The sequence below is a fragment of the Microtus ochrogaster genome, chromosome 19, assembly GCF_000317375.1.
Source record: "Microtus ochrogaster isolate Prairie Vole_2 chromosome 19, MicOch1.0, whole genome shotgun sequence".
Classification (NCBI taxonomy): Eukaryota; Metazoa; Chordata; class Mammalia; order Rodentia; family Cricetidae; genus Microtus; species Microtus ochrogaster.
The window spans coordinates 7180557-7207077 of record NC_022021.1 but is presented as its reverse complement, the minus strand read 5'-3'; the positions used below and the strand labels follow the sequence as shown (position 1 = coordinate 7207077).

Sequence of the window (26521 nt, the reverse complement as noted above, 5' to 3'; positions counted from 1 at the left end):
TGTTTTTGGGGGGTTGGCCTTTTGTATGTAACATGAGTGGAGACACACAGTATCTGTTTTTGGGGGGTTGGCCTTTTGTATGTCACATGATGCCCTTGCAGTTCCTCTGTCACAGTACATTCAGAATTCCCTTCCGTTATATGTACCTACATACTTCATTTTGTTGGCCAGCCAACCACTGAAGGACACAGGGCTGCTTCTGCCGTTTGGCTACTATGACTAACCCTGTTGTAAGAGCGGGTATTTTATTTTCCAGCCTTTATATCTTAAAATACTTCTTTAACCCTGTTTTACTAGTACGGTAGCACATTTTGTTAGGTAGTTCAATATTAACCTTCATGTTTTGTGGTTTCCTTTTTCTACTTGTGTTTCAGTGAAACTGGTTTCTAAAATTTCTACAGTTATGTCAAATTCCCTGGCTCTGTCAGAACCATTCTTTATTTCTATTTTATTCGACACTATCACTTGATTCTTGCTTGTAGTTTTCATTTCTCTGCTGAAATTCACAATCTGATCTAGCTTGATGTCTCCTTTTCAAGTAAAGCCTCAGAAGGCTATTCGCCATCCTTGCTTAGTGTGCCCTGCATCTCTGAGTAAGAACCCCTGAGTTGCTTTCTCTTTTGACATTGGCTTCATTTATTGCACTTTGGTACACATAATGTATTGAATGTCAATTATTACATAAAAAACAGCAATTTAGAGTAGTTGTCTCTTAATCCATAGGGGATTGGTTCTAGGATCCCTTGTCAAGACCCAGATCTGTGGGTCAAGTCCTTTATGTCAAGTGGCGTGGTGTTTACATATATATCCTACTATACACTTAAACTGTAGGTGAAGTAGACTGTTGCAGTACATACGCTATAGAAGTAGTTCACACTTTGTTATTTAAGAAGTAATGATAATGAAAAGTATGTTTATGTTCAGTATAGACAAAGTAAGTTTTTCCTACTATTTCCAGCCAGTAGTTGATATGGATAGATATGGAAAGCCAGCCTCTGTATTTCCTCCTATACTTGGGCATGAATCTTTCTTATGTTAGTATAAGAGTTGGGTCATTCTGCGTAGGGATTAAACTAGAGTTTGATTTCGTTTACCCTTTCACCTGCTTCTGGGATCTTGTGCCTCGTCATTGGCCATTCGTTCAGCCTTCACTAGACCATCAGGTACTTTAGACAGGCCAAGAATCACAGCCTCACCGGGTTAAACATTCGTTCAGCCTTTACTAGACCATCAGGTGCTTTAGACAGGGCAAGAATCACAGCCTCACCGAGTTAAACATTCGTTCAGCCCTTTACTAGACCATCAGGTACTTTAGACAGGCCAAGAATCACAGCCTCACCTAGTTAAACAGCAACACATCTTTACATTGCTAAACAAATGTTCCACAGCATAAACAAAAGTAACACACCTTAAAATAATATTCTACAGCGTTCACCTACGCAGCCGAAGATTGTGGTAAAGAGCTTGCAGGAGAGTGTGTGTGTGCCTTCCAAGGATCTTAGAAATACTTTGTAATAGCTTTCTTGCTCACATACAAGTATCATTCCATGTGTGAAATTTTATACTTTGTTGACATAGAGAATAAATACATTTACCTGGGTTTAATCATAGTATACTGAACATTTATGGCTATATATTAAACCCAATCCTCCTTAATCTAAACAGTCAGCAAATTTGAAGATACTGGATGTGCTGAATAGTTTTATGTCAGCTGGATACATACTGGAGTCATCTGAAGGGAGGAACCTCAATTGAGAAAATGCATCTATGAGATCAGACTATAGGCAAGCTTGTAGAGCATTTTTCTCAATTAATAATCAAAGGTGGGGCAGCACTGTGGGTGTGCCATCCCTGGGCTGGTGGTCCTGGGTTCTATAAGAAAGCAGACTAAGCAATCCATGGGGAACAGGCCAGTAAGCAGCACTCCTCCATGGCCTCTGCATCAGCTCCCACCTCCAGGTTACAACCCTGCTTGAGTTCTTGCCCTGACTTCCTTCACTGATGGACTGTGACATAAAAGTATAAGCCAAATAAACCCTTTCCTTCCCAACTTGCTTTTGGTTATGGTTCTTCATTGTAGCAAACAGAAACCATAACTAAGACACTGGGAAATCCTAAGGTAAATTGGAAAATGTTGCTAACCTACTTTAAATATATACTTAGATGATCCTATCTTTTCTAATAAGTACTTTGGTCATATGAATTAGGTTCACCCTAAAGAACTCATTTAACCCTGCTTCTCTAAAAGCCTATCTCTAAATACAGTCATACTGTGATACTCTTACAAGTTAGGACTTCAGTATATAAATTTAGGTTGTTGGGTTACCACTGAACCTGTAATAAAAGACACTGAAAACCTAGTTCAAATGTACATATCTTGCAGGATGACAATGTCCAGCAGAGCCTTCTGGTACAATTAAATGTTCTGTGTCTTTGATAGTCATGTGAAGCTTGTGGCTACTGATTGTATGTATGTTGTGCCTAATGAGATTGAAAAGCGAATTTTTAATTTTATGAATATTAAGCAATGTAAATAACCATATGCAACAGTGGCTAACATTTGCATAATGCTTGACCAATCTATTTAACATGCAAAGTCTGGAGGAGCACTATAGTTAAAATATGGGTTCAGTACCACAGTCATAATAATTGAAATAAATAGACATAGATTGAGTTACCAGATTTTGTTGTTGTTGTGTTGCTTTGTTTTGATTTTTGAGATGGGGTTTCTTTGTAGCTTTGGAGCCTGTCCTGGAACTAGCTCTTGTAGACCAGGCTGGTCTCGAACTCACAGAGATTCGCCTGCCTCTGCCTCCTGAGTGCTGAAATTAAAGACATGTGCCACTACTGCCCAGTAAATTACCAAATTCTTAATGGAGTTTCTACCAATAGATTATAAAATAAAATTGAGATAATAATGCACTAAAATGTCCTCATTCTTTCTCTATAAAGATGTAGTTCATCTTTAGAATGGTATTGATTTTTGACAGGTAGATTTGAGAATAAGTCTTTAAAGTCATTTTCATTTTTAATTTTAAAGAGTTTTGATAATTGCATATAACAGATGTTCAAATTAGTTCAGTAAGTTTTCAGTTACCAGATTGGAGTCCATAGTAGTAGAGAGTTTTAATAAAAACTAATTCGTTTAGAGCAGGTGAATAGTTTAACGTTTTTCTTAAAAAAGTCTAAATCTAAAAAGTCATTCCACAAAAGAAGAATTTGAAAAAAGTTTTTTTTTGAGACTAAAAATATTTTGTTAAACTGATAGCTTCCTTTATTGCTTCATTCTGTCCTTTAGTGTTTTGATGAGATGCTGTTCACTGGGAAACTTTAGGAACTCTTAGAACTAATTTTAAATTTACAGCAAAGTTATAAAATCTGCAGTTCCCTATACCCCTTTCCTGATATCTCTTAATTAATGTCTTATATGATTGCAGTGTGATTGTCAAACCTTGGGAATCAGCACTATGTACTAATACCAACTAGGTCTTGGTCTTTCACTAATGATCCTTCTTTTTGTTGTTTCTTTGGCAGTGCTGGGGATCGAACCCAGGGCCTCTCCCATGCGAGGCAAGTGCTTTACCTCTAAACTATACCTGCGACCTCAGTGTTTTTTTCTGTTTTGGGAACATATCCAAGGATTCTTCAGTGCATTTCATTGTTATCTCCAGTCTCTGTCCTGGTCCTTGGTCTTTTCTTCATATTTTAAAAGTATTTTGATTAATTATTTTTAAGAATGTCCTAAATTTGGGTTTATATAATTTTGATTTTTTTATTTGTTTGATTAAAATTTTGAATTTGTTTGCTTCTCTTAAAACTGTCATTGGAAATGAACTGCTACCCTTCTCTGTCTTCCTGCCAGGGGGTTATAGTGTGGATGTATCTTTTAAAAAAAATCTGTTTATTTTATGTGTATGGGTGCTCTCTTTGCATGAACAACTTTATGCCAGCAGAGGGCATCATCCCACTAGAGATGGCTGTGGATGTGGGTGCTGGAATTGAACTCAGGACCTCCAGAAGAACAGCCAGTGCTCTTAACTGCTGAGCCATCTGTCCAACCCCAGTGTGGATGTATTTTAAAACTGGTATTAAGCTTTAGAAATTTTGATGATGGAAACTGCCTTCTTTAATATATTATAATTACTATATAATATCAGTCTATAAAAAGATGCCTTGTGATACAAACTGATACTACATATGCAACCATTGATTAAAGAAAGCTATAGGCATCACTGGTTAATGGGACAGAATTAGTAGAATTTCATTAATTGAAATAAAGTTCAGTAATGAAAAAGAGAAGCCATAGATAGTTCTCCATTGGAAAGTTAACAAAGTAATTATCAAGAGAAGGGTCTTCCCAAAGAATAGAACTTTTTTTGTAATAGAAGTTATTAGAATCAATTTCTTAATCTAGCATATCATATCATTTTATTATAGTTACTGTAATAAATACTTATATTGGAGCATTGGAAAATTCTGAATATAAAGATAAAAATAGTAATTAAAAAAAATACTACACCACCCGTTACACAACCTTACTGTCGTGTAAGCATCCTCATATGTTCCCACTGGGGAGTGAAACTGTAGTAGACTTTGGTGTCCTTAAACAATATACTGCATTGTTATTACTTTTGACTGGGTATATTATATGTGCATAATATATACTAATATATATGTGTATCACACTTTCCTGTAAACAAGTATTCCATTCTAAACATACTTTTTTGTTTTTATTGTTTGGGGTTAGGTCTGATAATAGAATTAAATATTGTTGTCCGAATCATTCAGAAACAATACTCAGTGAAATGATAAAATTTTTTCCTTATTTTGTTTTAGTTCAGCAATCAGCAAACACTGGGAGGCTGAACTAGCTACTCTCAAAGGAAATAATGCCAAACTCACCGCAGCCCTGCTGGAGTCCACTGCCAACGTGAAACAATGGAAGCAACAACTTGCCGCATATCAGGAAGAAGCAGAGCGGCTGCACAAGCGGGTAAGGACAGGGCTGTGCCAGCACAGGGAATAAAGGTTTCAGTGGGCGAGAGCACATGGAATCTTCTGGGATACTCTTTAGTTGTCAGGAATGTATATGAGCTAAGTTTCTTATTATACTGGCTAAAGAAAAATATTTCTCACAGTTGCATGGCATTGAAGACTATATTGCTTTTGAAAACAAATGAACTGATTGTAGTTTCAGCTGTGCCAATTAGCTGTGTGCCAAAATGGCAAAGATGTAAATAGGAAAGGAAGAGAAAAGGGGACAAGGTTAGAACAGAACAGATACTATCCTCTCCTGTATATAAAAGTTACCTTCAATTTGAAAGATGAAAAATTGTGGAGCTCCGTTTATAATATATGAATATACTTAATTATTAGTAAGATAATTTTTTTATCACAATAGAAACCTAACTTTTGGCAAATCACTGGTGTTAAATATCCATTGACAATCTATTTTGTTCTCTTATTGTGTAATCTGGTTCCTTTAAGGTTGTTTATGCTGTGGGGATCTAGCAACAAGTTAGCTCTGCTTTATCTGACTACTGGTTCCATTTCCTGTCTTCCACATTCACTGTCATTTTTAGATGCATATTGGACATTATCAGTGAGATTTTGTAAAGTTTTCTAGTTCCTTTGAAGAGTGATCATTATTTGCTGTGAGATACTGCTTTGTACACTGTAAAGATTTGTCACTTGTATTGGTTTAGTAAAATGCTGATTGGCCAGTAGCCAGGCAGGAAGTATAGGTGGGACAACCAGACTAAGAGAATTCTGGGAAGAGGAAAGGCAGAGAAAGCAAGATTAGAATGCCTCACTGAGAACAGGCACCAAGCCACGTGGCTAAACATAGATAAGAATGGGTTAATTTAAGTTGTAAGGACTAGTTAATAATAAGCTTGAGCTAATAGGTCCAACAGTTTATAATTAATATAAACCCCTGTGTATTTCTTTGGAACTGAATGGCTATGGAACCGGGTGGGACAGAAACTTCTGTCTACAATTTATTATTATTATTATTATTATTATTATTATTATTATTGTCACTATTATTATTATTATTAGCAGCAGCAGCAGCAATAGGCAATAAATCTCTTGAATTTATATACTGGTAGATTTGGTTTATTTCAATTTTCACTTATCCTTGGGAAAAATCACTTAGTTTAGTCCAGGCAGTCTCTTCCCCTAAGATGTAGCCCTCTTGAGGTGTCACTGGAAAGCCTGAGTGTTTTTACGGTCTTGTTCATCTGAGAAGATTTCACAGTGTCTTCTCTATGGCCAATGCCATCACAGCTGAGTCCTTCCAGGGTCAGTTTTGTCTGTGCCTACACCTACTCCCACCCCCTCCCTGCACTCCCTGACCATTTATGTGTACACTCAGCTATGGAGTCCTCTAAAGACCTGCGGGAGGTCTGTTGGCCTTTCATTTAATTATTCCAGTTTCTAGCTCTTCCATCTATTCTGAGGAATCTAAAAGTTTTTGAACTCTTCAGGAAAATAAAGCTAAATGTTTCAGCTTGAATCTATCAAGCTGTCCAACTATATCAGCAGGTACCTTTAGACAGAGATGTGTAAGTCACTGACACCTAATGTGACTGATTTTCCTTTTTTTTTTTTTTTTTTTGGTTTTTCGAGACAGGGTTTCTCTGTGTTGATTTGAAGCCAGTCCTGGAACTAATTCTTGTAGACCCCAGGCTGGCCTAGAACTCATAGAGATCTGAGATCTGCCTCCCGAGTGCTGGGATTAAAGGCATGCGCCACCACCCGGCTAGTGACTGCTTTTCTACAGTTGGTTGTTTTGGGGTTTTGTTGTTTTTGTTTGTTATTTTTTGTTCATTTTTCTACAGGCTATTTATTGTTTTTTGATCTGTGAGAAAGTAGTCCAATAAACCTGTTGCATTGTTACCAACACTCAAATTCCCTTTAGAACATTTTTAGTTAATCAAACAAAGACAACTGGTGTATATTGAACAATGATTCCGAAGATTTTTTAATGTGTATATGCGCATTTGCAAGAGTGTGTGCATGTGTTTGTGTAAAATATCTGCATGTGATTGTGGGCGAATGTGTGCCATGACTTCCCTTGTTGAGGTTTTGGGATCTGAACTCAGATTGTCATATTTGTGTGGTACTTGCTTTTCCTGCTGAGCTATCTCCCATTCCCAGTAATTTTTATTAGATGCTCCACATTATGAAAAGGGAGAAGAGAGCTTTGAGGGTTCCAGCAGAGGGGATCGGCTTTCAGAAGATAGGTGCTGAGTTTACTACCCGTTAAGATCAGAATGATCTTCAGAGGGACATTCTAGTTCAGTCAAGGAAACAAAAAAAAAAAAAAAGTTGGACATGAACACCATTTATTCTTGGGTTACAGTTAGAAGTGTACAGGTGATTTATATAGGTTGCAGCCAGTGACTGAAAGACACTAGGATTGACTTTACCATTGTGGTCTGGGGTTGCAGCCCAGTGGTACAGTACTTGCTTCACACTCAGGCCCTGGATTCATGCTCATTAGTGGAAAGAAGAAGAAAAAGGATTTAATAGTATAAAAAACAATGGGAAGACTTTGAGCATCATACAATGAAAGACTCATTTGTTAGCTGTTCCAAAATACATAAGAAGAGAGACCACAGTTGTGATTAAATCTTCTATAGGAGCATTGCATTCTTCAGACCTAAGTAATAAAGGTCTGTGTAAAGAAGCATATTAGTACCTAAGTAGAAACGAAGCTAAGGTGTGAAAGAAACACTTGCAGAATAGAGGGTGATTTGCTATTGAAAGTTCAAGCAAGTTTGCTTTATCGTTACTTTGTCAGCAGGACTTTGAGAGTGTGGCGTATGGAAAGTTGTGGTAGGGTGTCTGTAAATGTTTGCATGATTTCTTCTTGGATTAACTGGGGTGGATAACTTTTAAGGATACTGAACTTTCCCATTATCTTTAAAAGGTGTCAGGCACTCATTAAAAAATAATATTATTTGTTAGCTCTTGGTAAATTATTAGTGACTGAAAAACTATTGTCCTTCCCAGAAGAGGCACAGTTGACATGAAGCCATTGTAATCTCTAAGTTTTTAAGGTGTTCTTAAGCATATCTTTTATTTCAGATTTTCTCGTATTTGTTGGGGGGAATGCTTACTTATGGAAGGTCAGCTTTCAGAACCCATATTTACCTGAATGCTACAAATGAGGGAAGCAGACAGTCATTAGTATACCTGTATGAATTTTAAGGAACTTTCCTTATTGGAATTTTTTGTAGTGATTAATGACTTGTTTTCCATAACCCGACTCTGACCAGCATTTGAAAATTCATTGTCCCCAAACTATCTAGGAATCCTTTGGTTTTTGCCATTGCCTAAAATATTTATGTTTAAAGAATTTATTTTATGCCAAGAATCTTAATAACCTTTCATATAGTAATTCAAAATTCATTAACTTCTCAGGGACTTACTATGACTTCAAGAAACTCTGAAATTGCCACTTAATTTAACCTGTGTTCTCATTTAATTGCAGGTCACCGAGCTTGAATGTGTTAGTAGTCAAGCAAATGCTGTGCACACCCACAAGGCTGAGCTAAATCAGACGGTACAAGAACTGGAAGAGACACTGAAAGTGAAGGAAGAGGTAGGCCCCACTCTGTCGCCCTCTACGATCCAGATAGCATTGTGGACAGCATAGGAGGTCTGGACTACCGTCTGCGGTAAAGTGAGATTGTGAGCTTCTGTTTTAAAGATAAAACTTTTATTGAGCCCGGCGGTGGTGGCACACACCTTTAATCCCAGCACTTGGGAGGCAGAGGCAGGCGGATCTCTGTGAGTTTGAGATCAGCCTGGTCTCTACAAGAACTAGTTCCAGGACAGGCTCCAAAACCACAGAGAAACCCTGTCTAGAAAAACAAAAAAAAACAAAACAAAAAAAAATTATTGAATATTATAAAGCTTGTTCATGTTTTCCCCCTCATGTTTCTGTTATTATTAACTTCGTTCGACTGTGGCTGCCTTTTGTGTGAGAGTTGTACTTATATAAGCAATAGGAAACCGTTAGAGATTAAATGAATTTTTGCAAGTTGTTGCTTTCTTTGATTTTTAGTCAAAAAGGGCTATTTCATATACCAAGGGAAGAACTGTATCTCAAACTTGAAGCTATTTAGTGCTATGCTGAAGCCATCAGATTATACTTTTGTTAGAAATCATTCTGAATTGGCATGTGCTATTGTGCCTGTAGTCCCAGGACTAGGGGCCGAGGCAGGAAGATCCTGCGTTGAAGCCAACTTTGCTATATAATGAATTAAAGGAATGGAGTAAAAGACCCTGCCCCACCTCCAGGAAAGAAAGAAGGAAACCTGACTCTTCCAGGGAGCAGGCCTCTACAGGACTCATATCCCTCTGAAAGTCAATAAGGGATGCTTTTAATTACTGTTTCCTCAGAACTAGGAAACAGTTTCAGAGGAAAATTAGTTCTTCCCACTCCTTATTATAAGTTAAATGTTGTTAAAGACATTACTTTACCTTTTCCAGGAAATAGAAAGATTGAAACAAGAAATCGATAATGCCAGAGAACTCCAAGAACAGAGGGACTCACTGACTCAAAAACTACAGGTAAGCTAAGTAAAAACTTTACTGGTTCTATACAGAAAGTACTGGTCATTCTTTCACATCATAGTGACTTTTTAAGCTTTCACTTTTATTTTTCTTTTTTCTAGTACCTCTGATTCATGCCTACTGCCCAGTATTGTAGACTTTCCTTGATGACTTCCTTTAGGTAGTGTGTAATCCTCGATGGCCATTTAGAAAGGGTTGTTGCGCAGTAATTTGGAAATTTCTGCTTTTATCATTAAAGGGTACCCTAAACTTCAGGGAAAATATCTCAAATGGATTTCATTTAGTGTAGGGACCTGCTGGTGTTTTGTGTACCAAGTTACTGTTTGAAATCTGGCATTCCTTGTGCCCTAGCAGAACAGAGGTTAATGCCTTTTCCCTTTTGTCAGTCTTAAGCAAATTTGTCAACTTTTTCCTGCATAGCTAACATACATCCTGATTCTAGTTGACATACATACATCCTGTGTTGCTGGGAGTCAAATGTGAAAAGATTTTTCAAAATGTATTACTAAGTTGCCTTTTGCCAGCTTAAGCTAGCTGTCTCAAGAAGGGAAACAAGAATGTTCCTAAAGTGAGGAGTCTGCAGAGGCTTCTGAAGAGGAGGAGCCTGGGAGCCAGGGAGTAGAAGGAGGACCAGTTGATAAGAAGACCCAACACTGCTTATTCAGTGCTTGCTGCGTACAGATACTGTGCCAAGCACTCTTCATATTCTATCGGAATATCACACAGTACAATGCAGAGGAGCCCAGAGCCTGAAGAAAAGTAACTTGACCAACCTATATTTAGATCAAGACAAACTCTAATGCCTCTGTCCTTGACCACAAAACTCTGCAACTGCAGTGACTCTTCAGAAAGAAAACAGACTTTTGGCCAGGCATAGTTTTGTACACCTGTAGTCCCAGCTCTCAGGAGGCAGAGCAGAAGGATTTCTGTGAGCTTGAGGCCAGCTTCAAACTCTACATATGAGTTCCAAGATAGCTGGAACACAGAGACCTTGTCTCAAGGAAAAGGAGAAAAAGAAAACAGGTTCCTTACATGGAATAGCCCCATCCCTGCCCCCTTGCTTCGCTTGTTACATCCCTCATCAGTCTGAGAGGCAAGATTACTTGTTTTGGTCTATCCTGGTAAATGTTATTTCTAGATTTTAACTCTCTGTGCAGAGTACTGGTTCTCAGCTGGCAGTTCTGTATCGTAAAGATCACTTACTAATGTGTGAAGGCATTTTATATCTTCATCACTAGGAGAGTGTCACCATCTCTTAGTAGTCAAGGTAGTGACACTTCTTAATGGGCTTGGTCAAATGACCCTAAATGTCAGGCTGGTATGGCTGTGTATGATACATATAATTGGGACTAGAGGGAAGAGAATGGGTGGTTCAAGCTAGTTTCCCTCCTGTTTATTTTGGTTTTTGAGTACTTTGTGGTACTAACTTTATCACCATGCTGGCTAAGCTACCCACTGACACACATTTCATATTGACAGGTTGGGTATCCATTTTAAGTTCAGAAGTGTTAACATGTTTAATCAATAGCTATCAAGTACTGAAGCCTCACTTTGTTTGATTCTAGTTTGCTCTTTATGTGTGTTGTAGTTGCTCTATGACCAATGCAGTTTACAAAAGGAAGCATTTAATTGAGGGCTTGCTTACAGTTTCTGGGGGTGAGTCCATGACCATCGCAGTAAGGAATGTGAGCAGCTGGCAAGCAAAATGCTAGAACTTTTATCTTATTCACAGGCAGTGGAACCCCACCCTCAGTGATGAACTGCCTCCAGCAAGGCCACACCTCCTAACCCCTCCCAGAACAGTTCCACCCGCTGGGACCAGCAATCACAGAAATTAGCCGGTGGCCATTCTCATTCAGGCTGTCACAGTGCTTACAGTACCTCCATAATGATTCTTCAAAATGTCTGTCAGTGTAAATTTTTCTCATATTGACATTCATGTTTATTTAATCTTCTTAGCATATTGAACTCACATTAAACATCTATATTGATATTTCTAATTGTATTTTATTACTACTGAGTAATAGTTTAATTTTACAGCAGGCCCCTAAGCTGTTAACACTTCTTTAGTTTAATTTCAAATATGGTGGTGAAAACACTCTACATAGGACATCTAGTATCAAAAGTATCAGTACTCTTAAGTCTTTCTTTCGTTCAGCATTTCTGTTCTTAGTGAAGATGCCTCTCCTTTTTTCACTTATTTTTAATTCTTATTTTCTTGAGGGTATTTTGTTTGTTTATTTTGTTTTTATGAGGAGTAAATGTTGAATTTTGTTAATGGCCTTTTAGTGACTATGGAGCTAATAATCTCCCTAGATTCCTCCCCCCACCCATCGCCCTTTTTTCTCTTTATTTTAGAGATGTGTGTATGTGTGTCTTTGTGTGTTTGTGTGTACACATCACATATGTGCAGATTCCCATGGAATCCAAAAGAGGAATTCAGGTCCTCTGGAATCTGAGTTACAGGAGATTTTGAGCCACCTGATGTGGGTACTGGGAATGGAACTTCGCTCTTAACTGCTGAGCCATCTCTCCAGCCCTTCTTTCTAGATCTCTCAGTACTCAGCTATCATCACATTGGCTGTGAAGCTTTGGTACCTGAATTTTAGAGAAGCAAATTCAAACCATAGTACTCACCAGTCTTGATTCTATTACAGCTTTTAATGTCACTTTAAAATATTTATTTATTTTTTTACATTTTAGTGTAGATATGTTGGTGTTTGCCTGTGTATATATCTGTGCACCACATGTACACACCAGGTGTCCGTGGGACCCATAAAGGGTACTGGAGTTAGAAATGTTTGTGAGCTACTGAGTGTGCACTGGAATCAAACCTGTGTCCTTGGAAGACCAGCCTGTGCTTTCAACTGCTCTTAACTGTTCAGTCCCTAGATGTCACTTTTGAGAAGTCTTGTTCTAATTCTGATTCTCTTGCCTTAATAAGTTTTGGGCTTGGTTTACTCAAGTGCTATGAGGACTTTTGTTTTATTTTCAAAAAACAATGTTTATCAAAATATTTCACAAAGTGATTGTTGGAAGTCATTTTTCTCAAGTATTAGTGGGCCATTTTAATTTCCTTATCCAGCTGGGCATAATCCTGAGTCCAGCATATTTCTGTGAGTTCAAGTCTAGCCTGATCTATGTCACAAATTACAGGCCTATTAGGGCTACATACTGAGACCCTGCGTCAAATAATGTCAACAGCAATAATAGTGTATTGTTGTAATAAGAGCGGCGGGGCTGCGTCCCCAGCACCCCAGCCGCTTGGCTAGCTTATGCCCCGAAATAATTACACGGACACTGTATTCTTTTAATCACTGCTTGCCCCATTTCTATCTAGCCTCTTCTAGGCTAACTCTCGCCCCTGGACTAGCCCATCTCTAATAATCTGCTGTAGCCCACAAGGTGGCTTACCAGGGAGATTCTTGCCTACGTCCATCCTGGGTCGGAGCTTCATCGCGTGTGCCTCAGAGAGCAGAGCTCTCGCCTCTGCCCGCAAGAGTGGAACATCGTGTCTCTCTGAGGCGTCTGTCCCTGAGAGGAGAGCTGTCGAGTCTCTGAGCTCACTTCCTCTTCCTCCCAGCGTTCTGCTCTGTTCACTCCTCCCACCTACGTTCTAACCTATCAGGGCAAGCAGCTTCTTTATTTAATTAACCAATGGCCTTCCTCCATCAGTGTATATCCAAGTATTTTGTCTCTTGGTTCTTGTAGTATCTGTGCTGAGCAGCAGAGAGAGCCTCACGTAGATTTCTCTAGACATCTCCAGTGCCAAAAAGGTTAATGAAATGCTTCATGTATAAAATTAAAAATTTGTCCTTATATGTTATTTTTCTTCTGCAGCATATCTAATAAGTAATTGAATTTTCTTGTCTTCTATTCCAATCTTTTTCTGGTTTTCCTTATTTAATTTGCTTTTATTCTCTTTAATTTTTTATATAATTAAGGAATAATGAATGAATTTATAAATGTTCATAAAAGCTGTTTTTGTTTTGTTTTTTATTTTTATAAGGACCTTACACTTCATTTCTTATGGTTTTTTTTTTGTTGTTGTTTCCTGTTTCTTTCAACAATTTAATCGACTCTTGTTTTTCAGTGTAGCATGCTTAGTTTTCTGGGACTTTCTGTTGTGTCTTTTGATTCATTTGTTTTTATTTTATTTATGGATATTTTGCCTGTATGTTCCGCCTATGTATTGCATGTTTGCAGTACTCTCAAAGAGGGCATTGAATACTCTGGAACTGGAGTTGCAGACTGTTGTCTGCTGCTGTGTGGTTATTGGGAGCCAAACCCAGGTCCTTTGGAAGAGCAACCAGTGCTCTTAATCATTGAGCCGTCTCCAGCCCAGTATCCTTAATATGGGGGCCTAATTCAAGCTCCTTTTTGCATACTTTTATGTAAACCTTAACTCAGCATGGAATATCATCTTAAAAAAAAATTCTGATTTGTAATTGGTTGGGGGAATTTTTTGTTTGTTTGTTTGTTTTTTAACTGAATTCTTTTTAGTATTTTCTATTGATTGTTTTATAAATGAGCATATTTATTTAAAAATACCTCTGCATTTTTGTGGACAAAAGGGCAGTTTAAGGTGATTAAATTCATAGTTCAAACACCCTCTTTTGAGGGACAATAGTAGACAGGTTGTGTATGCTTCAGTGTTTTAATTTTTCTTTATATAACAAGAGCTTAAAGCTTTTTGTCCCCTTTGCTGTTCCTAAAGGCTCCTTGCCTCTTGCTCTTTTCTGAAACGGTGTTGCCTTGCCAAGACTGCCTCTTCAGGTTTCACATGCAGTCAAGTCCCTCCAATGTACAGTCTGTTCTGTTCTACCAAGCCACTGTTTCCTGGTGTGGGCTTCCATGGAGGTCTTCCTGTCTCACAGTGTTGTCCGCTGCACAGCCCCACAGTCCCTCTGGAAAGGTTAAAGTGACAGCTTGAGAAACAGGCCTGCAGAGATTGTACTTTCAGGTTTTGGCCATTACAGTACTCTGAAAGGAATTTGAAATTCTGACCTATAAAGTGCTTCTTTTTTTTTTTTTTAAATCTACACCATGGGATGGGTGCCCCTCACATGCCTTAAAAGACTAGGGAATTAATAGACAGCAATGGTGGTTGAAGACATGCTTGCAGAGAGAAGCAAAGGCCAGAAAGGGACTAGGCAAGCATGTGCCCAGGCCGGGAGCGGTGCTGGCTGAGGCTCTGGTCACACCTAGTCGGCCCCTGTTCTCTAGATTGTCTGTTCTCCCCACCTGAGAATAGACCTGTTCCCTCTGTGTTGTGCTAGTGCTGTTTGGTTATTTAACTAGTAAAAGTCTTACAGAGACACATGTCGGAGCTGGACATTGATTCTAGAGAATATGATGCTGTTTTCACAACTGTGTGGCTCCACTTCAAATGTTTGGGTGCTTCATTAGTTGGTGAGAACAAGAGAGCCTTTCATGTCTGAGGAAGACTGCAGAGGGCAGACTGGGCTACGGCTGTGAAGTGGGCATGATGCTGAATGACACTTGGTCTATTTCTGTAGCTGGAAACATTCTGTCCTTAAGCTTGTTGCCCAAGTGCAAGAGAGCGCTCTGTACAGTCATGAGTTTGATTGTTACATTTGACCACAGGATCTGTTCCGCCCTAATAGTTTACAGCCTCCGTAGATTTAGCTTCTGAATTTATAAATACCAATTTCTGATTATTTTATTAGTTATCTTCACTTCACAGATTATTCAAAGAATGATTAAAAACATATGTAGCTAACGTAGAAGTGGCCAATACCAATTAGAAAATGCTTTGAAATTAGATGTGGTCTTTACACTCTTCATTTATGAATCGTACTGTTTCTCTTAGTCCTCCCACACATTGCAGCTTATCTGGGGAGTATTATGACGTGGCTTCAGTATTGTTCAGAATTATCACTGTCAAATCATGTGATGATGTTCAGAATTATAAACTCTTTCATCTTCTCAAGTCAATTTCCCCACATCTTTTTCTCAGAACTTCAGTGTTTTTATTAGATTTATGTATTTATTATGTGTATTGCCACAGATGTGTGGATGTCAGAGAATAACTTTTGGGAGTCTGTCCTCTCCTTCTACCGTGTGTGTCCAGGGATTCGTTACTGTTGTTGTGACAGGGTCTCACTGTGTAGCCCTGGCTGTCCTGACACTGTGTAGACCAGGCTGGCCATGAACTCACAGTGATCTGCCTGTCTTGACCTCCGTAGACTGGGATTAAAGGAGTGCACCATTATACCAGCTTAAGTTGTGAGTTTTGGAAGCAAGTGTCTTTACCTGTTGAGCTATCTTTTTGACCCTAAAAACTTCTATTCTTGAGAAAAATTAATGTGGAGAAAAATATTCATAATTCAAAAACCAGAATCCTTTTTTTTTTTAAAAAAAGATCTTTATTTTTATGTGTATGGATGTTTTGTCTGCATGTATGCCTGTGCAATACATGCACGCAGTGCCTGTGGAAGCCAGAAGAGGGCATCAGATCTCACGTTGAGATCGTCGTGAGCTGCCTTGTTGGTGCTGAGAATTGAATCCAGGTCCTCTAGAAGAGCAGCCAGCGTTCTTAACCACAGAACCATCTTTCCAGCTTTAAATTTGACCTTTAAAACTAAATTTAAATCATTAGTCATGTAATTTTGGGTTTTTGCACTTGGCTCATTATATAATGTTTAGAAATATTTGTCATCCTTAGAAGCATTGTTAAAAGCCATAATCCTTAGTGTGCTGGCATTTAGACCACATAAAAATTTTTAAATATTTTTGTATTGTATTAAAGTTTTGTTTCCTTTCCTTTCCTTCCTTCCTTCCTTCCTTCCTTCCTTCCTTCCTTCCTTCCTTCTTTCCTTCCTTCCTTCCTTCCTTCTTTCCTTCCTTCCTTCCTTCTTTCCTTCCTTCCTTCCTTCTTTCCTTCCTTCCTTCCTTCTTTCTTTTTGTTTTTTGTTCCTTCCTGGATTTTTAGCCTGAATTTGTCATCTTTATTCTTCTGATACATGTAGTTACTGTATCTTCAGTATAAGCTTCTAGATCTGAGCAATTGTATGTTTTATGCACTTGTCCCTTCATTCCCGAATACAGGGTCAGTATCAGACAGTCTTACCGTCTCATTTTAGGGAGTTGTTGCTTTGCTTTGAACTCTTTCTTAGAGTTACGGGGTCAGGGGAATGGCCTACTGTCAATTACAAAGGAGCAGCAATAAAAGTGAGATGTAAATAAAGCATAGGTAGGTGTTCTGCCTGCCCTGAGAAGTCCGGAAGCCTTGCCTGGAGTGAAGCAGTGACTAGCGGCCCTTTCTTGTTGGAAGGACAGATCTGTTCTTAGTCAAGCCTGGCTCTCTGGGGTGGCTGACTCCAAATCTCTGTAAGTTGTGTGAACTTGAACATCAGGCTTACAAGAAGATATGAGGGACAGCAGGAAGTTGTATTGTTATCTAAAATTGAACTGACATGGACGTGTGTGTTAACTTTTGTTTCTGAAGGAAGTTGAAATTCGGAATAAAGACCTGGAGGGGCAGCTGTCTGACCTGGAGCAGCGCCTGGAGAAGAGCCAGAGTGAGCAGGAAGCTTTCCGCAGTAACCTGAAGACACTCTTAGAAATCCTGGATGGAAAGATATTTGAACTAACAGAATTACGAGATAATCTGGCCAAACTACTAGAATGCAGCTAAGGAGAGTAAATTTCAGTGCCAACTGAGGAAAAGATACTGTCTGTCTTCATAGGACTGTTTGGGCTTTGCACCAAGATTGCACAATTTTTTTTGAATATCATCCCTCCAGGAGGAGGTGTTTTGAAAATTGGAATTGTATATTTCAGTATAAATTTTAGAATTTAGCCTGTAGCTAGTTGGGGAAAAAAAGACATGAAAAACTTGAACTACAAATTACCTCCATGTATATTGGCCATAGTTAACTGGAAAGTTCTAACTAGACACTTACTGCAATCTTCCCCTGATGTTAGCTAATGGGAGAATTAACAATGTCTGGGTCCTTCTTTTTTTTGTTCAACACAGTGAAGATTATCTGCTTTTTAAATTAATTTATTTATGATATCTACAGCTGTGTTTTGTGCAAAAATTTAGTAATGAAAGCCCTGTCTTTTGTTGTTATCTGAATAATTTCTCAGGATATTTTTGCACTGCTGAGAAGCAGGGCCATTACCAATTAATTCTTGCCAGGTGTGGGAGAGAGGTACATCTTCAATTGAAAATCACCAGAAATGGGTGTCTGGAGTTCTTCCTTTTTTTACTGGGAGTGTTTTCACTCTTGTGACTACTCTGGTACACTCTACTGTTCTCCAATCTTGTCTGCTGTATAGTTTACTTTTTCATATTGATTCGTGTATTTATGAGAAGATACTGTCTCCCATTTTATTACACACTTTAAAGCCAATTAAACAAAGGCAGCTGAGTCCCTCAGATATTTTTCTTTTTAAATTTATAGTAAATTTGACACACAGAACTGAAATGCAGCAGTCTGTCCTTGGCGGTGTAGGCTGGCAATGTTAAGTATCTTTACAGAAAATATGCAGGTACACTTATTTATATATTTGGCAAGAAATCTTTTCTGAGTGATCAGTGAATTTCAATTTATGAGAAATAATGCTATGGGGCACTGTTTATTATAGATAACTTTAAGGTAAATAGCTGATTTCAAGGAGGTCCACTTCCACCTAGCAGCCAATCAGAGAACTGTGTCTAAATTGTGACTGTGGCAGATGGGTCTTCACCGAAACCATGTCTTTATTCACACTTCACAAGGCAATATTTTGAACTGTTAACTAGGCATTTCAAAACGGGAAATACCTTCAACAGTCTCTTCTCGGAGAGCTAGTTTTAGTGTTGTTTTGATGTAATTTTAAGAAATTTAGCAAACATGCATTTCTTTATATGATACACTTCTTTTACAGAGCTATTTTAATAGCAAGCCAAGTGCTGTCTGCTCTGCCCGAGTAGGGATTGCATCAGAATACATATATTCTTGCTGTACAATGCCTGTGATTTTGAAGAGAGTTCTTTTCAGTGGATGCTTGAGTACCTGACTCCGGAGTCAATGAATGCACTGGGTTTTGTTTGTACCCCCAAATGATTGAATTGTTAAGTACAAATCAAGCAGATTAACCCATTTTTTCACTCATAAACAGATTCTTAGTACTAGTTTTGTTTTATACTTATGTGTATGTATGTAAATACATACATATATATCAATTTATATTAGAGTGAAAAATAAATGGTTTATTTCTAAAGTTAGTTTCTACAGTGAGGTATCTCTGAAAAAATCTGTATCAGACACACATATAATCCTCATGTATTATATGTCCTATAACATCACATCGGTCACCCCATCTATTTTAGGGTACTTTCCTTATCTGCTTATTATAGAGAGAATAATTTAGGTACACATGCTCAGAGCTGAGATATTTCTCTGATAAATCAGGTAATAAAATTTATTTGATGGACAGAATTTTGGAAACAGATATGATTTTATCTATGAGTTTCTGAATATCAAAGAATACCAGGTTTTAATTTAAGTAGAGGCTTAACACTAGGGATCAGGGAATTTAGTTATGAAGAGTTTAAAAAAAATCTTAAAAAAGAAAAAAAAACAGTGTAAGCTGTTAATATGGTAAGGGAATTATTTTAATGATGTAATAAAATATTTTTAAATTTTGGCATAGTGATCATTTAATGGGAAAATAACTCACCAAAATGTCTCCACTTGAATTGTACTGATAATGTGAGGCATATGTGTAATTCAATATATACATATACCTATATGTATATACAGAAATTATTTTTAATATTTTCCTACTGCTGTGAAATTTAAAATTGGAAATTTTGTGAGTGTTTTCCATGTCCAATAGAGCCTAATTGTTTCTTTTTTTTAGTAACTTAACACTTTCTTGAGGGCTGCACCTATAACTTCCCAGCTTGTCAGTAGACATGTACAGTACTTGGGATGAGGTGGACACAAGTGCACATATAAATAAGCCTTCCTGTTGACTATTTTAAACATTCACCACACTAGAGGAGCATCTAGAACTCATCGCCTCTAAGTCATAGATTGTGTGCCTACTGTAGCTTTTTCCATTGCTGTATTATATAAACCTTTGCATATTAAAATTTGATTTTTCCCAGAGATAAATATTATATAATGTATCTATATTTAGATCAGACTGTGGTAATATATTGATCAGAACTAATGTTGGGGACGATAGCCTGAACTTGTGGACTTGCAGCGACCCAGGAGGAGTGTGTAAGTTATTACAACTATGAAATCTTGTACAAAAGCAAAAACTGGAAAAAAAAACAAAAATACAGTTTTTATTTTGAAATACAGTTGTTCTCTGGAGAATGTACTTCCTCTTTTTTCTCAGTCTTTTAAGGATATTTAAAGCATTTAAGCAATGGCAGTATTTCCTTCAATCCTACAGGTGCTACTGGATTTTGCATTAGTATGTGATGTTTTAAAATCCTAACTTTGACATAAAAGGTTTTATAAGTATTTCCCTGCCTGGAAAATTAGTTTTTATTCTTCTGTCCTCATTCCCTCCTCTCGCTCTGCCTCCTTAGACTAAAAACGAACATTCATGATATTGCATTACTTCTTGTCCCTAAATGAAGTTTGCAGCACCATCCAAACTCTGATGCTCTGTTGTCTTTGAACTGTTGGAGCAGTTAGAGAAGAACTTGTCCCTTATCTTTTCAGGTGGCACTGAAATGGTAAGCTACCACATACCTTTAAAAAGCCATGTCTTTGCTCTGTTCAAATTAAATGTATCCTTTAGCAGGTGTGTCTCTGCCGTCAATGTCTTTGTCTGCCTCTGGAGTGTGGGCTTGGGTTGCTGCCTCCTGACCCCTACTGTCTCTGGAACTGGAACAGAAGGCAGGACCTGGGGAAAACCTGTGGGTTATTGTCTTGAGCCTTTTATTTATTTGATACCAAATAATTTTAGCATTTGAATATTTGTGCCTAAAGATTTAAAACAGACTTCATTGAACCTTTTAGCATAATCTTTTAGCATTCATGAGGTAAACTGACATAATTTCTTTTTCTTTCATGGTGCTGGGGGTCAACCCCAGGACCTAGCACATGCTAGGCAAGTTCTGTGTCACTGAGCTACTTCCAGCCCTATATAAAATCACAAAGAAGAAAACTCCAGGTAAGAAGTAGTTGACTTTGACACATGTTTTTCTTTAAACATCTTTAATAGAATACCACACCATATGGTTAGTATGTATTACTAACATATGTAATACATATGTTAGCATAAGTATTGCTAAGAATATATATATATAATTTTAGACTCACTCATTCCATTGTCCTAAAGACAACAACTGTTTTTTGTTTTTTGGTTTTTTTTTTGGTTTTTCGAGACAGGGTTTCTCTGTGGCTTTGGAGCCTGTCCTGGAACTAGCTCTGTAGACCAGGCTGGTCTCGAACTCACAGAGATCCGCCTGCCTCTGCCTCCTGAGTGCTGGGATTAAAGGCGTGCGCCACCATCGCCCGGCCACAACAACTGTTTTAAACTGGGAAGCATCGTTCTTTTAATCCCAGCATTGAGAAGGTTGAGGCAGGAGGATTGAGAGCTGGAGTTATCCTAGGCTATATATAGTAAGACTTTGTCTCAAAAAAAAAAGGAAAAATAAGTTTACACCTAATAAGCAGAGGGAGTCCAAATCACTGACAGTTTCACCCAAGAAATTCCGAGTCAGCACCACACTGCCTGACAATCTGTTAGGCCACCAGGTAAAGGGTGGCTTTAAAACAAACAAACAAACAAACAAACAAACAAAGGTATACATATAAGTGTTTTGCATACATATGTATCTACCAAGTGTATGTCGGGTGCTCTCAGAGATTTTCTGCAACTGGAGTTACAGAGCTGCCATGTGGGTGCTGGGAATTGAACCCAGGGCCTCTGCAAAAGCAACAACTGTTCTTAACCACTGAGCATCTCTGCCGCCCTAATTCTCTGAGAATTTCATTCATGTTCCCCAGCGCCTCCCAGATCTTCCCCCTCCCTAGCTACCCTACCTCATGTTCTTTGTTTTGAATGAGAGAAAAGAATGGGGGAGACAGAAGAAGAGGAGAAGCCACTGAAAACATGAAATCTGATTTGTGTTGGCCAGTTAAGTTACTCCTGAGCATGAGGCCTGCCTCGCACTGGAGCTGATGTACTCTGTCACTCCAATGGAGAATCGTCCCTCTCCCCGCAGCTGTCAGTTGCAGTAGCTTCTCGGTGAGTGGTGGGACTTTGTGCCCACTTCTCCTTCCCAGTATTTGGACTCTGTCTTGCTTGAGCTTGTGCAGGTCTTACTGTACTGTCAGTCTTTGTGAGTTCATATGGTCATCAGCCCTGTTGTGTCTAGGATGTGTCTTCCTTCTCCTTAAACTCATCCATCACCCCTGACTCTTCAAATCTTTCACATAGATCCTGAGTCTAGAGGGGAGAGGTGAGATAAAGACACCCGATCAGGGCTGAGATAGTATTAATGGAAGCAAGAACCTGGGACTCGCTCGGGCACGGCCCTAGGGGAAAGCCTACTCCTGTTATTCTGCTAGATGAATGTGGCAGTAAAGTGACTTCTGATGACACAGCACTGTACCCATAGGTGAGTGCATTGCTGCTCACCTTCATTGGAGAAGCTTCTCCTTGCAGTAGGAGTGATTAACACAGAGACCCACACACAGCCCAGCAGCATGCAGCGTAAGAGACTCTGGAGAAGGCACCTTTCAAGGTAGCCACAGGTGCTGTGTACAGATAGAATGCATGCTTAAGCACATGCTAAGACATGCATGAAATCCTTAGCAAAACAAGAAATGGGAAAATAAAGAAGAGAAAAATTTTTCTTTAGGTCATTACTAAAGGCATGTGAGCCATGGGAAAAAAAAAAACTGCATCTGTACTAGAATAAAAGACCAAAACACCCAAAGACTTCCTGTGGATTTTCTCTTCTGCTGGTCACTTGTACTTCAAGTCTTAGCTTAGCTCTCCTTGCTCCTCGTCCCAGCTGTCCAGATGACCGAGGCTGGAGAATAATTTGAGGCAGGAATTGGGAACCACTTAGGCCAATACAGATCCTGTCTCTATAAAAATAAATAAAAGGGATGGAGAATTGTCCCTATCATGAATCCTGATCTAGCAAACAGGAGCATCAGAACCAGTGTTTACCTGAGGCATATCAGGATGGCCAGATACAAAGTCCTCCCCCAACCTTAATTCCTGTTTTGATGCTGCTTTGATTTTGTTTTCGTTGGGGTTTTTCTGTTGTTGTTGTTGTTTGTTTGTTTGATTTGAGACAGGGTCTCTCTGTGTAGCCCTGACTAGCCCGGCCCTCACTGCATGACCAGGCAGGCTGCCCCAGAACTCAACAGAGATCCGCCTGCCTCTGCCTTCCAAGTGCTGGGATTAAAGGTGTGCGCCACCACACTTAGCTGCTGCTGCTTTTAACCAAATCGTGATTGCTCTGAAGAGTCTCAGAGTCCCTGAGAACATCCTTCCAGTCATTAGGATTTATAACCCGCTCCAAGACATAAGCTTCTGTACTCACCATTCTTTGGGATTCTGACCTACTTTTGTCAGATGCACACAGAAATAGAAATATTACTCTGCTTCTTCATAATAGTATTAAATGAAAATGCTAGGTGTCTTCATAAATGCACCTTCTAGGCTGTTTCTGTAGTATGACAAAGTCTTCAGCATCTTTGTGTCAGCATGTCCTCGGTTGCTCATGTCTGTTGGGACTCTCTTGCTGAGTACTCACTCAGTAAGTACCCTTTGTCTGTGTGACTTGTAAATGAGACGTTTTGTTCTCCCTGGCTTTTTGCTGAGTGACATCTCAGAAAGCATGGCTAGAAATGAGATATGCTTGATGCCGACACTTCTCAACAGCTTGCATTTGGAGAGGCGGGCAAGGAGCAAGGTTCAGATGATGGGCCCTGCTGTGTTCACAGCCACAGGTTGGCATCTACACATCTGTCAAGAGGTAGAGTTCTTGATCATGTTTCTGCTGCGGATTTTTCTTCTAACTCATCTGCCCTGCTTCTCTAAAATATTTTTTAGAACTAATTTTTTGTTTGCTTGGGTTTTTTTTTTATTATTATTTGAAAGAAGTCTTATGTAGCCCAGGATAGTCTCAAAGTTGATAGCTAAGATTAGTCTGCCAAGTTCTGTGGTTCCAGGCCTGTGCTGTCCTGTCAGTGTCTGTGTGGTCCTAGGGCTTCGCCCATGCTAGAGGAGCATTCTGTCAGCTAAGCTACAGTTCTACCCTGTTAGGATGCTTCATGGCCTTTTCTGATGCTTACAACTCTTGTTGCCATTGTGAGTTACATCATGCTTTTGCAGGTGTCTTATTCATGGGCCGTGTTTTAGTCTCCATTTAAAGAAAAAAACTTAAAGATTTCCAATGATTTAATGAGTAATTGTTCATGTGTAGAATTTAAGTCTCTTTAATTTAAATAACATCTTAGTTTGAGAGCACATAACTAGTAGTTTCAGCACTTGAGAGGCTGAAACAGGATTGCAAGTTTTTGGCCAGCCTAGGATACATAGCAAAACCTGTCTTAAAACAAAATAGTAAAAGCTGGGCTTGATGGGCCATGCCTTTAATCCCAGCACTCAGGATACAAAAACAGGTGGATCTCTGTGAGTTGGAGGCTAACCTGATCTACTAATAGAGAGACCCTGTCTCAGAAAATGAAACAAACAAGCAAACTCTAGGGACTCAGTTCAGAGCACTAGTTTTTACAGAGGATCCAGGTTCAATTCCCAGCACCCACATGAGTGCTCACTACCATGCATCACTTAGTTTCAGGAAGTCCAGCATTCTCTTCTGATCGCCACAGACCCCAGACATGCACACAGTGCAGAGACACTGCAGACCCCAGACATGCACACAGTGCAGAGACACTGCAGACCCCAGACATGCACATGGTGCACAGACATTGCAGACCCCAGACGTGCACACAGTGCATAGACAATGTATACAAAACACATAAAATAAGTAAATCTTTAAGAAACAAAAGCAATGGCAGCTTGGTCTTCAGAACTAGATTCGGGATAGCCAGGACTATACAGAGAAACCCTGTCTCAAAAACAAACCCAACAGCAAACTGATAATCAAGGCCTTAGGAAGACAATTCCACTCCTGGAAACTCATTCCTAGCACTGAGGGAGATGACTGGGATATGCCATGCTGTTAATTCTGGATGACTAGTCAGTGCTAGCTCTGTAGGCTTCTCCTAGTTGATCTAACCAATAAACATGAGTACAAGTTAAACCTTGAAGAAGGCTGAAAGCACTTAACAGAGTCCCAGTCAGAGCACAGCCATGATTAATAGAGTACCTGCATTGTGCTGGGTATGGGGGCTATTAGGGCCTCCTGGGTCATGTGACTTTTTCTCTTAAATTAGATTTAAATAGAAATAACATAAGCATAGCATTCAACATTTGAGCTTCCCCTCTCCCTCAACCAAGACAAGTTTTTCTGTGTCTCTGTGTAGCCCTGGCTGTCCTAGAACTCACTCTGTAGACCAGGTTGGTCTCAAACTCAGAGATCTACCTGCCACTGCCTCCCATGTGGTGGCATTAAAAATGTCAGCCACCACCGCCTGGCAGAGTGGAAGAGACAAGACAGAACGCTGAGTTGATGTGTCACATCCTCTGCTATAGGCCTCCCAACTCTTTTGTTTATTTACTTATTTATTTTTGAGGCAGTTTTTTTATATAGCCCTGACCATACTGGAACTCACTCTGTAGACCAGATTGGCCTTGAACTCGACAGAGGTTCGGCCTCCGCCTCCCCAATGCTGGGATTTAAGGCATGCACCACTAAACCCAGCTCATTTAAACCATTTCTGAGAGTGATTTTCGATACTTTCATGGTGTTATTATCACCACTGTCCGTTTACCCTTCTGTCATCTCTGATGATGTACCTTATACCTCTGTACATTCTTGCATGGAGTCACAGTGTTTGTCTTTTGGGGTCTGACTCGTTTCGCCTAGCCTGATATTCTCAAGGTCCATTCATGTTGTCGCTTGTTTGGGCATTCTGTTGCTTCTTGAGGCTGATAAGATTCTGTTGTGTAGACACTAGCTTTACTTCACCTATCCAGTCATTTGTGGATGAACGTTGGGTTGTTTCTGTCATTGTGAATATGCTGCTGTGAACGCTTGTGTACATGAATCTGAGTCTATGTGTCACATTTTGGGGGGCTCTAAACTTAGGATATAAATAGGAATTTCATGTGATAATTCTAGGTTTAACTTCTTGAGGAACAAGCAGAAGATTAGGTTTGAATTGGGTAAATGTAAAAAAGACTAAGATACGGTGTGAGCTGGCAGGGGAATTCCAGTCTTCAGGCTGGTGTTTTGTAATAGGTTCATATGTGACCCACGTGCCTTGTTTTAAAGTATGTGTGCATGTCATGCAGAAGTCAGGGAACAACTTTTGTGAGTTGGTTCTCTCCTTTCATGTTGAGTCGTGGGGATTAAATGCAAGCTGTCAGGCTTGCCTTGCATGCACTTTTACCTCCGGAGCCGTCTCACCAGCCAGTCCATATGCCTTTTACACATTCTTTCCTAAGACAGTTACTGAGCACTAGCTATGGCCCAAGCTCTGTACTAGGATAGAAACTACAGAAAGGGGGCCATAGTTGCGTGCTAGGTCAAGTTATTTATACTATACATGCCGTGGCAAAAGACGACTCTGGCAGGGGACATCATCCCAGGGAAGGGGAGTGGGAAGGTCTTTTCCAAAGGAAGGGAACCCTCCCAAATTCTTGCTGGAGGAACTAGAACTAGTCAGTTATAGGCATAAAAGAATTACTGAGAGTGCTTCATATGCAAAGACTCAGACAGAAAAGCTTTGGGGCCTTTAGATTAGAGTGGGTCAGTGCAGATGAAGCATAGAACATGGGAAAGGGCATGACAACGAAGGGG

General features: G+C 39.3%; 1 protein-coding gene across 1 annotated transcript in view; it reads left to right on the top strand.

The window, feature by feature from the left end:
- Homer1 (homer scaffold protein 1) overlaps positions 1-20369 on the top strand; it is a 101023-nt gene extending 80654 nt beyond the window's left edge. Inside the window, exons 6-10 of the mRNA XM_005356493.2 lie at positions 3535-3570; positions 4837-4993; positions 8501-8611; positions 9505-9585; positions 17060-20369. Coding sequence (XP_005356550.1) covers positions 3535-3570; positions 4837-4993; positions 8501-8611; positions 9505-9585; positions 17060-17248 — 574 coding nt within the window. The 3' untranslated portion in view covers positions 17249-20369. The remainder of the gene's footprint in view (positions 1-3534; positions 3571-4836; positions 4994-8500; positions 8612-9504; positions 9586-17059) is intronic.
- Positions 20370-26521: the final 6152 nt, after the last annotated feature.